The sequence below is a fragment of the Melanerpes formicivorus genome, unplaced genomic scaffold, assembly GCF_026170545.1.
Source record: "Melanerpes formicivorus ecotype bairdi unplaced genomic scaffold, bMelFor1.0.p_v2 SCAF_2, whole genome shotgun sequence".
Taxonomy (NCBI): Eukaryota; Metazoa; Chordata; class Aves; order Piciformes; family Picidae; genus Melanerpes; species Melanerpes formicivorus.
Window position 1 is genome coordinate 48,564,278 of NW_027142354.1, and position 13,183 is coordinate 48,577,460.

Sequence of the window (13,183 nt, forward strand, 5' to 3'; positions counted from 1 at the left end):
TGGCTACAACCACCTTTCAGGTAGTTGTAGAGGGCAATGAGGTCTCCCCTGAGCCTCCTCTTCTCCAGGCTAAGCAACCCCAGCTCCCTCAGCCTCTCCTCACAGGGCTTGTGCTCAAGGCATCTCCCCAGCCTCGTTGCTCTTCTCTGGACACATTCAAGTGTCTCAATGTGCTTCTTAAACTGAGGGGCCCAGAACTGGACACAGTACTCAAGGTGTGGCCTAACCAATGCTGAGTCCAGGGGCGCAATGACTTCCCTGCTCCTGCTGGCCACACTATTTAGCATGGTTCCTCCCAACAGATCACAGACAGACACTGAGCATCTCTGTGAATGTAAAGTGAGAGTTTGTTTTTTAAAAATGTTGCTGTTTTATTTTTTTTTATACAAACTAAAACACCAGAGGTCATTGAATCCTATATTAAATACATAAATTAAAAAATAACCATTCATAAAACTTTACATACAATAAGGATTCTCTTCTACACATGAATACATATAGTACAGACACATGTCCAGTGTTTATCAAAGGGTCATTCTGCCAAGTCATTTACAATTCAGTTCTGGAACAGACACCAGAAAACTGGGAACAAAAAGCAGATATAAAAACACACAGAGGTGCTGATGTGAGGGAGGGCAGGGAAAAGGAAAACCCTTTGAATCACCAGCAGCTGTGTGGCTGTTTACTGAACCTTGCCCTGGTGAAGAGAGCCTGGCCTGTTTGGTCTTTGTGAGAAGCCATGGAACAGAAAGCTTTGGGGGTCCACAGGAGGTTTCCCACCAAGATGAGGGTAGGAAGCTGGAAAATTAAATACATCTACAAAAAAGCCTCCATGGTCCTCCAGGCACGTCGACAAGAGAAGCTGGAGCTGTGAGCCAAGCGATGATACTTCAAGAAGCCCTCTTTCTGCAACCCCAGCTGCCTAAATGCATTTCACTTAAATAGGCCCTCATCTGAAGTGCTTCAATTGAAAGAATGATCTTCAGAAACTCCTGACATGGTCAGTGGAGAAAAAACATGAAGTCAGACTCTGATCAAGCTGACATGATGTGGCTCTGAGGGTACAGAGAGCCAGGAGTGCTGGCACTCCCGCTGCAGCCTAGGGCAGACGGATGGGGGAACCCAGGGCTGCATCTGCTGCCCTCAAAGGCTGCCATAAATTGATTTTTATTTGCTGGGTGGTTGTGAAGAGGGGAGGTTGGCTGCAATGACTAATTTGAGGGAGGATTCGCAATAGGCTGTTTCAGGGGATGGGGGGGGGGACAGCAGGAATCCCTAGACAAACAGCTTTGGGACAGAGAAAGTGGCAGACCCCCCAAAAAAAACAGACCCAAATACTAGTTGCCCATGAGATGTAAAACTAAACCACAAGGAGTGTGCCAGTTGTGGCAGCTAAACAAGTTGAGATTCAGTTCCCCATACCTAGATTGGAAGTATACTTTCATAAACTATAGCAACAATTTACTATATACAATAGGGAATAGATATATGCATATGTATGTATATATATGTACATATACATATGTATTATATGGGTACATGTATATATATATACACAAGGGTCAAACTCATTTGGATCTAGCTGACAGCAGGAAGTTTATATTACTCCTATCAGCAAGTGTGTTTTAGGCATGGCTTGCATTATGCTGCAAGGAGAGCAAAGCAGCTGTTCAGCTCTCTGAGGGAACACAACCATCTTCTAGGTTTGCAGACCAAGGTAAGCTGTGGACTGTCTACTGCCCCCAGCCCTTGGACATGGAGCACCTGCAGGTGTATTTGAGGACTAAGGGAAGGGAAATTAGACAAAAAGGATAAAGTAATTAAGATTAGCACAGCACAGTTCAGAGGGCCTCAGTGATAAAGGCTGCCATGAGATCAGCCAGGAGTCTTCTGATTTCTCTCTTCTGATTGCTTGGTTTCTAGTCCTCCTTTTTAATTTTAACCAAAACAGAGGTGGAAGTTCTTCCACTGTCACAGGAAAGAGGTGCTGCTCACTCTTCTACTGGAAGAGCACATTTAATTGCTGACCTTCATTCTAGGAAAGCAGCATCCCCTGTTCACTTGCAGGACACTGCGACCAAGTGGTATGAAATGAACTGGAGCTGCAATAGGGGAAGGAGGAGTGAGAGGGGAAAGAGGGAATAACCAGAGAAGAAAACCCTCCTTTTGTAGCTAACAAGGTGTTGTAAAGTTGGTTACTGATCTAATAGTGTCACAGGACTCTCAAAGGACCTGACTCCAGCATTTCAGGGGTGAACTGCTAAGCAGCACTCTTGGGAAGCACATGTAGATTTGGGCCAGCCTCATCCACAGATTCTGCTGCAGGGGGAAAAGAATTTGAACATTTGTGAAGAATTTGAACAAAGAGCATGCAACATACCTGTATTCATTTACCACACCTGCCCACAAGTCTGCTTTTAACAGAATGAACCCACAAACATACAGTTGGTGCAGAATTCAGTAAACCTCTTGCCTGAAGCAGATTGCTGAAAGATGATGTGATCATTCTGTAGTTTAAATTAATCTTAAGGAGTAGAAAAAAAGGAAATCACTTGCTAATAGCTTCTAACCTTTGATGGAAGGCTAACACAATCTGAGAGCATGCAAGAAATAAGGGTGTTTGGAGTCTTTGTGAAGAAATGGAGCCCAGCACTGCAATCCCGTCGGGTGAATGAGCATTGACGATTAAAGGCTATTCTGGCCAAAAAGTATCTGTGACGGGGAGGAGTCCTTGACACTAGTTTCATCCTTGCTATGGCCAAGGAACTGCTTTTGACCTGCTGAGTTGCTGCAGCAAGTTATTCCACTGCTTTTTGCCTCAGTTGCTTCATCTGTAATTAACAAAAAAGCAAACAAAGGAGAGACTCTTTCTAAAGCACTTCTAAAGCTTCTGATGGGCAGAGTCTGTGTGCGTAAGACATTGGTACATGTGAGCCCTGTTTTGAAGGTTTAAGTAATGCACAAGCTGCATTCTGGCCCTTAGCTTTCTGGATTTGTAATACAGACATCCATTTCTCCCAGTTAAAATCAAGGCTCCATCGTGGAAGACACAGCTCAGGTAAGGAGCCTTGCCACAGGAACCTGAAGTCTGAACAGGCACGACTTCGATTGCAGGGAAATAAATGAAAGCAGGCGCAGAGCAGCGCAGCCACGCACAGCTCACACAGCACCTCAGTGAGGAAGGGAAGAGGGGTGCAGCTGCACCCACCCCAGCAGGCACTGGACCCTTGCAGTGGTTGCTGCAGGTGTGACACTCCTCAGGGTTCATTTCTTACTGACTATGGGGGGCAGGGAGGTCATGGACCTGTGACACCTCAGGGAGGCACCAGGACCGGGTTCCAGGCTTTGTGATGGGAGAGGCAAGGAATGCTCTGAAATGCAAACTACTTCTAGTTATTCGTAACTGTGGAAAACTCTACACAGACTAGCCATACTTCTTACTTCTAACAAGGATGTGTTCACACAGCTTTTCCCCATTTTTGGTTTATGTGTCACTGATTGGGAAGCCAGCTAACGAAGTCAGTTTGACAAGCCAAACCAAAACGTTTCTTCCGGGCTGGGACAAAACAGCTGGAAGCTGATGCTTTGTGGATCGTACCACAGGGACAAGGGAGTTGTCTTTCTCCCCTCTTTCCTCCAACATATTTCCTGTCTTCTTCAGAAACTATTCTGTAGGTCCAATCCTCAGTGTATTATTCAAATAGTAAACCCAAGTGTAGTCATTATTATCTCAATGGCAGTCTTGAAAGAGTATGAAAAGTATCTGACAGTAGACAGAATGTTGTTCACGGAGGGAGGGCAAAGAGAGATAAGGCTACAGCTTTGTCAGAGATCCTCCTTAGGCCAGACACCTTCTTCTTCCCTTCCTTTGCCAAGTAGGGTGATGCTTTGTTATGATCTTGAGCACCAAAACGTGGTACCCTGTCCTGCTTATCCTGCAATAAAACAGAACATAATTTTTCTTTCTTCCCCCCACGTTGCAGCTGTCATTTGTTCCTGAGGTTCAAACCAAAGAGGGAGGAGTCCCTGCAGTGAGACAGCCAGCCAGTTCAAACCCAATGCTTGGTTGTCAGCATCTCTCCACAGCTCACGTTACTTCTGCTCTGTCCTGTTAACTTTTGATCCATTTGTGGGATGACAGTCACATTTAAACGAGTGCCCTGCACAGCAGGGATAGATTTTTCTGTTGTAACTTTGGTTGCATGCCCAAGACACACTGACTTGATCAGCTGAAAATGGTTCCTTCCCTTTAAGTTCTTCCTAAGTGACGGAGATTCACAGGTTATTATTAGTCTTCCTCTTTTGTAATTTCAACATATAGAATTTCATTAGATGCAGCATATATCATAGCTTTAGACAGGAACTGTCAAGTAACAAATCTTGAGTGATGGCTTTAAAATACAAGGTGGTTGCAGTCTTGGCTACAAGTTGTTCATTTTTATACTTTTTAAAATAGGTGTAAACAATGTTCTCTTCGTTGGGGGGGGTGGAAGCATTTGCCTTTATAAGGATGTATCTGTGTGGTTGGGCACTCTGAAAACAAAACAAACAAAAAAGAAAGAGAAAAGAACAACATCTGTATCATATAAGTGACAATTTCCTCTGCCTGCCTATTCCAGCTGACAAGATGTAGCCTATCAATCAGAAATTGAAAAGGTCTGTTCTTACAGTTCTAAGTGTTGAACTCTTTCTCCTTGTCCATATGAAAGGCATTTATGAAAATGCTGGGTATTTTGCCAAGCCTGTCCATTTGGCCTACATAGCACAGCCCTCAGGTCCATAGAAGTCCCTATAGGCATAAGTATTTCTGCACAAGTCTCAATAACTTTTGAAACAAAGCTGCCATGAGACAGAGTGTCCCCAAATCAGAGATATTTGCCAGCAGTGAATTTCACCTGCAATTCTCTCAGCTGTTTGATACTATGAAATTCTTGTTAGCTTTTATTTTCACAATTCTGAATAGCTTAGCATCAGCAGCAAGCTTTGGCAGTTCACTTGCAAGTCTGTTGGATGGTGTTGGTCTGACTGCAGCTCCCTGTGGCAACTCAGTAGTGTGAGAACCCTCCATTGTGAGCTACTACAAACTGATGCACCTGCTGAATTTTCTGTCTCCAGACATACACAAGAACACACAAAGATGTGATACTCAGTTCTGTGCAAGAAGTGCTAGCTTTGAGGAAAGAAATAAAACAGTCTTACCTTTCCAAGAGGCACATTGACATCAAGGCCAAAGAATAAAGGCAAGAGAGAAGAACAAGAATAGAAAGAGAAACTGCAGAAGAAAAAGAAGATTGTGTAAAAACTAATGGTCATGGCATTGTAAGCAACTGGGTTACTTTTGCACTGTGTAGGGAAGTTAGAATAACTGTGTGTTCAGGGAACACTGTATGTCCACAGTTATTTCTGTACCACCCAGTCGCAGGAAACAGATCGTGATGAATTACAGTTGGCACCATATTGAAAGCCTGAGGTGTAACTGTCATTATGAACCACCATGGGTTGACTGAAGTCACAAAACTGGACATAAAAAGAGCATGGGTAGCATTTTGAGGTGCATTTAAAAACAGTGCCTGCAATCCATGCTTGAAATGGCCTGGGAATACATACATACATATATATCTATATATACACACACACACACACAATACCAAACCCTAACCATTAAATGTTCAATAATCAATTTTTGGATGTCTCATTTTAATCATGAATGTGTTGCCTTCTGAGATGTGAATTTGTGTGAGTTGAAAGCTCTTTTGAAAAGTGACACTAAAAAAAATCTCCTATTCAAGGTCTCATCGGCCCATGGTGTAAGTTTTTGCTTTGTTTGTCTTAGTCTGAGCACAGATTATCACTGAGTCCTTGTAGCACAAAAACACTGGCAGAAAAGCAGAGAGGATTATGTGCATGAAGTTTTGCATTATGCCCACTTGTTTCACTGTAGGGACACAGATAAACTGAAATGGCTCCTTAGCACTGTTGTCACTGTACTGACAGAGCCAATATTTCATATTATAACCAGCACATGTAGATTATCTTTACCTATGTAAGCATACTGGCCTGGCTACCACTGGAGATGCACCTTACATCAGCCTGGCATATCTAGAGGAAACACTACTGGCAACAGCCACTGTGCCCATACTATGATCTTTTTTCAACAGTCCCACCTAACCTATCTAGAAGGAACAAAACTCCATGTGATGGAGTCGACCTTATTCACCATAAAAATGCAGTGCATACTGCTATAGACAGTGTGTATGTGTGTGTGTGTGTATAAAGACTGTGCATGTGTAATTCTTTGCCAGTTCATTTTAAGAGCAAGATTCTGGTACCATATTCATACTGCATAGTTGATTACAGGCTTCATTAAAGAGGACAGTGTCAGAACCTGCTACACCTGCCAGATAAGGACAATCTTCAAATCTTCACTCAGTTTCATTCAGTCCTTCCTGCTTGCTAGCATCACCCTGTCCTTAGTGGAAGTATTGCCTGTCTACCAACAGCATTTAACAGCCAAGTAAAGGCTTCATCATTTGGGACAGTATCAGTCACTAGAATTCAAAGTGTGGAGCATTTGCTTCCTAAAATGGAATGTTGTGGAGGAGACTCTAAGATTAAATCTGTATGTACTGAAACACAAATTGAAAAGAAAGCATAGCAGAACACCACCAACAGCTCCAGCTGATTCAGCTGAACAAAACAGTTATGAGATTCAAGAGAACAGTTGATCAGCATGCTTCAGAAGTGTAACAGAACCAACCTTTTCTTCCAAGTCCTTAATTTGTCTCTTTTGGATATCAGTTTTGTCTTCTAGATCTCGTATCCTCTGGAAATCAAAGAAGAAAGCATCCAAACTAAATTCTCAGTAAACTTGCCCTGCTGAACAAGTAACAAGGTTCCAGGTGTTCAAAAGCCTAGAAATTAACACATCCATTTCTTTTGCAGGGATCATCTTGTGTAACACCACTAACCCTGCTTAACCACAACTTTACCATGTGCACAACTGCTCAAAATATGTTACTGCATCCTCAAATGCTGGAAATGATAATCAATAGTGGATCTGTTTCACACTATCTATGTTATAGTAAGCCTGTGTTAAATAGATGGGACACACAAGGTCATACTCATTAGAATTTCTCATGATTCATTAAGATTTCTCTTAGGTTGATATGCTGAAAAAGGATTGAAGTGGTGTTGTTATTAGATCTGGAATTACAAAAGCACACAATAGTGTAACAACACTGATTCCGTGGTGAGCAGACCACATGTAGCTTACAAACAGGGTGTAGTCTTTAGAAGCAATCATACAGCTCCTCTGGTGGCCAGACAGGTAACCATGTTTAGTGCAAAGTTAGATTTATGTGGACAGAATTCTGGGTGACAACTTTGATTTGGAATTTTAGGACTCAAAGTATGCCAAAACAATCCTCCATGAGCTAATATCGTATGTGTTCATGTACACAGTAAAGACAAAGTATAAAACAGGCTCCCTCATCACCTGGAGCTTGCCTAAATTTGATCTCAGCTTATGTACTTACACATCAAAGCTGAGACGATACACATGTGTTTCATTCCTTTTTCTCACCTGATGAGCCTGCTGGAGCAGCTCCATCCTCTCCTGAAGTATCTGGCAATCGTATTCTCTGCTTTTCCTCAGCATCTGACGTCTTAGCTTTTCCACTGCTGTCCTCAGCTCTTCCTGCTGTTTTTCAGTGAGTAGTTCCCCAAACTTTATCACCGTTTCTTGCTGCAAAGCATTGTACAAGGTGGCTTCAAGCTCCTGGATCCTCTGGTTGATGCAATACCAAAAGCCAGTTAGAGATGAAACGTTATTTAATAACAAGCGGGAACTGAAGGGTTGGTGACAGATTCAGGCACCTGCATGAGAAGTGGTCCCTGGGCTCAAGTGTGTGGGAATGTGAGAACTCATAAAATGGCTCAGTGTTTTGAAAAGGATAGGAACTTCCATTTAAAAACATTTCAATATTAATAATTAATATTAATTAAGAATTAATAATGTGTTAACATTTTCACTGAAATCCCTCACTTTGACTTTTTTGTTTCAAAGCAGCTGGATAGCCTTTTTGTGCCTGTTTTATAAGTGTAAAGATGAACATTTCACCAGTTCTGAAATTTGGACCCACTGTGCTAAAAACAAGAGGAAAGATCGCAGGGCACCGTCAGACCACTTTGCTCTTGACTCTTCTAATCAATGAGCATTTTATTACCCTGACAAACCAAATAATGCTGAACTTGCACAGCCAGTTATCAGACCCATGTATCAGAGCTTGGCAGAGCAGTGTTTAGAACAGGAACTTTCGCTTCTCACGGCATATTGTCTTCTTGCTGTGATGTGCAAAATGGCCAAGATTCCAGATCTGAATTCCAGATGGTTACACTGACTCCACCTGGACAAGCCAACAATAATGACAACTGATGACGAAAGAGTTTCTGACTTAAGGTTTTCTTTTCTGTGACAGGAAAAGCTAGGTGTCATGTTGAAGCTGTGCAGATTGCATGGTAGTGCAATGTGAAAAAAACAAAGTGATAGAAGGACACTAAGAAAAAAGGCAAAACCTCTCTTCCTGATCCAACGGGAGTCTGCACCATGTCACAACATTGGCCAATATGTGCTGTAGAATTTCCTTTGTACATACCATGTATGCTTGGTCAAGAGCTTGCTTCCTGTAGTCTAATTCTTCCTCCAAATAACCTTTTATTTTGCAAAATTGTTCCTACAATGAAGGATCATTTGGACAGAAAAAGGAATTAGTTACTCGAAATACTATGGGAAGTTTTATTAGATCAACTATGTGTATCTGCCTCAGGACCAGGAGACTGGTCTTCATCTGACACTTACTCTCTACAACTACCTTAAGGGGGGTTGTAGACAGGCAGAGGTTGGTCTCTTCTCCCAGGCAACCAGTACCAGAAGAAGAGGACACAGTCTCAGGCTGTGCCAGGGGAGGTTTAGGCTGGAGGTTAGGAGGAAGTTTTACAGAGAGAGAGTGATTGCCCATTGGAATGGGCTGCCTGAGGAGGTGGTGGAGTCACCATCACTGGAGGTGTTCAGGAGGAGACTTGATAGGGTGCTTGGTTGCATGGTTTAGTTGATTAGGTGGTGTTGGATGATAGGGTGGACATGATGATCTTGAAGGTCTCTTCCAACCTGGTCTGGTCTGGTCTGGTCTGGTCTGGTCTATTCTATTCTATTCTATTCTATTCTATTCTATTCTATTCTATTCTACAGAGTTACTAATATCTGACTCAGCTAGGAGAGAAGGAAGATAAAACAGCTGTGGATTGCTTTTGTATGATAATACATCTATCTATGTGGAACTAAATCCATCATCCCTTTGTGACTACAGTGGTATTGCCTGGAATTTCAGTAGCGTAATTTAGGAGTTACTGTGATCTTTCTGAAGATACCTCCTCTGGCATCATGGACAACTCCTTTTGTGCTTTCTCCTATTTTGGAAGAGGCATGAAAATGCTCTAAACTAGACAGGAGCTAAACAGGCATATTTATGTTCACACTACCTGGGGGAAGCTGCTGTATTTCAACTTCTCAGCCTACCTGAAGCTGAATTGACTGAAGTACAATACACACCACAGCAACAGAATGTAAACCACTATAGCTATCCAGCTCATGCAGTTGTGCTTGTTCATTAGCTAGAATAAGAGTAAAGTGACTAACTTTATTGCAGCAACTTCAGTTCAGCTGGGATTGTTTTGCTTTTAGGTTGGTATGGGCTTAAATGGCAATGAAAGAGCCCAGTGTCATCATTCATTACTTTCCCACTATCAGTACTGAATAAAATGTGATACAATAGCTGATGTTTAGAGTGTAAACCTTAGGAGACAAAGAGTGAAGCCTTTCCCATCTCTGAAAATCAGCAAACAACCTTTGAGCTCTGTACTTACTAACAAACAGTCATCTTCATGGAAAGGCAGGGGAAGTTTTCAACCTTCACTATTTCTGTGCTATTCTGCTGTTGCATCTGAACTGGACTAGTAACAATTCTATGGAGCCACCAATAACCAGAGGAAGTCTGCATACTTCATCTGCCAAAAGACCTTTTCACTGATCTTTCTGCACACCAAGTGACACACTCAGTCTTTTGTCCCTATAATGCATATTAAGGAAGGTTTGCTTACCATATCACTTTCCAGTTCCATCATCTTCTGATGCAGAGCAGCTTCAGCTCCTTCAATCTGCTGGATCCACTGGAGAGAAGACAGTGAGAGCTGTAACTTGCTGTGTTTTCTAGGCCAAATGGCAGTGGCAATTGGGATATCTACAGCATCTTGTTAGTCTGGTTTTAGTGACCTATTGCTAGTTTTAGGCCCATCTTGAAGCTGTTTTTCCATGACAGGGGCAGCTGCAATGTCTAGCACTTGACAGAGAAGAAGCAAGAGGATCACCATTACCAGATCACTGAAAGATGGGAAAGCACACTTCCTTGGATGGAAATGGAAAGGGAAATGAATTCATCTCATGGACAAAGGCCCATGATAAGGCTTGAGCATCTCAAAAATAGCTCAGCTGAGTAGATGGCAATTCTCTTTGCAGAGGAGGAATTGTACCCTGGAAGATGTCATGTTGACAAAATTGTGTGCTGCATTTGAGCCACCAAAAGCAATCTTAATCAACTTACACACTTTTATTTTTCATTTCCAAAACAAGCAACTGAGACACATAATTCCAGTGGAAATTTTGCATACAGATCATTTCAGAAGCTCTAGAAATCTCAGGACTAGAAATTCCACACAGTAACTAAGTATGGCATGGATGCTTTTCATTCAGCAGACAGCTGCAGGCTTCATCTGACATTCTTTTTGTATTTGCAGTTGCTCTGACATCAGAGCTTAGGCCACTTGAGTTTGATTGTTTTTTCCCCCTGCTTTAGCAAGGTGTTTGGGGCTGCACTGGCACAGTTTACCTGGGGAGTCACTTCTTACACTAGAAAGTTTGACAATACGGACAACAACAAAGAACGTTTCCGGTGTTAGATGAGGCCTCAGGTAACACCTCATAAAAGCAAGCACACAATTTACCTTTTCTGCCAAGGACAACACAGTGGAAGCCTGAATTATGGCCACTTGTTCTTCATTTCTTAAATTCTGTGGAGAGAGGAAAGCAGGAAACTGTCAGCAGTTTTGTGCATGAATAAAGACAGCCCAGGCTACGGACTAGGCTGACAGATTTCAGAAGATCCCTGTAGTACTGGGCACCCACTTCCCATTGAAACACTCAAGAGTCTGCTAACATATTAATTCAAAAGAACACTGCATGATATGGACTATCTGTTTTCATCCCATTGCATCTAAACCAAAATTAGACCCATTTCTCTGTCTTCATGCTAGCTTTAAAAAGCTGAATTTCCATAAAAGATTTTGTTGAAACAATGCTGATTTAGACCAGCATGTGAAGAGGCAATCATGACCTTTCAGTTTTGCTTTTTATACATTTTCTTTAAGTATATCTAATGTTGGAAAGAGATAAAGGACGATCTCTTTTATATAGAATACTTAAGTGGGGACTTTGAAAGCCACAGGGGCTTACGTAATTCTTGCCTATTGATGAAACTGTTAGCAGAAGGATTCTAGTCCTGATGAAGATGTAGCTGTTTCAAACTTATTCTCATGCTTGCTTGAATGACAGGAGTGCAGTGAGGCCCAGTTCCAAATACCAGTGGCCTTTGGACGTCCTTCACAGTCTGCTAAACCAGATGTTAAAGCTGCTGCTTCATTACTAGTTTCTCTGGTTATTGAAATCTCAACAAATCTTTAACTGATGGAAATAAAATGCTCTTTAAATGAACTGTTCTGTTATTATATAGTTTAAATTTTACAAGGACCTTAAAAGTAATCATTATAGTTATAGATTTCACTTATGCTACTGTACAAAATGCAGCCTCTAAAAGGAAAATGTCTCCCATTTTAACTCACCCCATTATCACCAAGGATGTCTAACTGCTTTATAAGGTCTGGGATGCTGACATCCTGCAAAGAGAAAAGAAGGTAAAGGCATGGCATACACATTTTATCACAGCTCCAATATTCATCCCTCCTATGAACCATGCTGAAATCAACCATTTTGTTTTGCACCATGGCAATGCATCACATACTGATTTAAGTTTTACCATTATGGTGAAAATTATGAGTCCAATTCAACTGTGGCAGTCATCACATCCTCTTAAATTAGACTGAGCTGTAATGCTTAAGTTCAGCAGAGATGAATACAATGGATTGTATGGGCCACATCCAGTTCTCCTGTAGTTAGAAATGCTGCCTTATAAAACTGACCTACCTTAACCCCTTCCTTCATGCAGTAGATCTGTAGAGCACTCACACCATCTGAGAATGGGTGAATCTGGAGATTAAATGGTGGGGACCGTCTCTCTCTTTCCTGAAAGTAAATTGCAAAGATGCCAGAGAACATTACAATAAAGGAGATGCACACAGAACTCATTAAATGCCATAGCTACTGTTTATATCATGCTTTGCAGAGCCGAGCTCTTCGTTTCACAAGTCGAAGAAACAAACATTGCGACCTAACCTGAAAAACAGTGTGCCAGTTGGGATAGGATCCTAAACTCAGGCTAATTATTTGACAGGAGATAACAGACTTCTCCAAAGTACTAGAAAAATCCTATCCAGAGGTGTAGTAACTAACAGCCAAGCTGACATCAATCAGCTAAGCTGAGCTATGCACACAGGACACCTAGCTCAGAGGGAAGAACCAGACCAATATGGTGCTTACTCTTTTCTGATACTGGAGCTGACAAACTTCAGCTCACAATTAGAAATGCTGGTCCTGATTTGTTACTCTGTTATCACCAAAGTGCTTGTGTATACACTTGATTAAAGTTGATGTCCAGTACAAGTGCACTAGTTTAATCTGTAACCAGCCACATTGAAAAGAACTCCTCCATCACCTCCAGCTCAAGGTTGCGGAACTCCAGCAGCTCATTCTGGTCTCGGGCATCCTGCAGCTCCTGTTGCAGACGGTTGTTTTCTGTGTCCAGTTTCTCTATCTAATGGAAAGATCTCAATTCAGCACTAGTGTGACTGTCACAAGAAATATTAAATATTTAGGGAACAATAGCTGAGGTAGCATGGGCTGTAAAAAATCCAATCTCTAGTGATCACAGAATCATAGAATGGCTTGAGTTGGAAGGCA

The 13,183-nt window shown here is 41.9% G+C and overlaps 1 protein-coding gene across 2 annotated transcripts in view; it reads right to left on the bottom strand.

The window, feature by feature from the left end:
* Positions 1–361: 361 nt before the first annotated feature.
* Positions 362–13,183, bottom strand: part of JAKMIP2 (janus kinase and microtubule interacting protein 2) — a 49,711-nt gene continuing 36,889 nt past the window's right edge. The window contains exons 13-22 of one of the 2 annotated variants that reach the window (XM_068159288.1): positions 12,939–13,037; positions 12,311–12,409; positions 11,950–12,003; positions 11,056–11,121; positions 10,156–10,224; positions 8,655–8,732; positions 7,583–7,786; positions 6,758–6,823; positions 5,200–5,272; positions 4,453–4,533 (exon numbers count right to left, since the gene is read on the bottom strand). In XM_068159288.1, the coding sequence (XP_068015389.1) occupies positions 5,222–5,272; positions 6,758–6,823; positions 7,583–7,786; positions 8,655–8,732; positions 10,156–10,224; positions 11,056–11,121; positions 11,950–12,003; positions 12,311–12,409; positions 12,939–13,037 (786 nt within the window). In that variant the 3' untranslated portion in view covers positions 4,453–4,533; positions 5,200–5,221. Of the gene's footprint in view, positions 4,534–5,199; positions 5,273–6,757; positions 6,824–7,582; positions 7,787–8,654; positions 8,733–10,155; positions 10,225–11,055; positions 11,122–11,949; positions 12,004–12,310; positions 12,410–12,938; positions 13,038–13,183 lie in introns of both variants that reach the window. The other variant, XM_068159279.1, reaches the window with a different exon arrangement.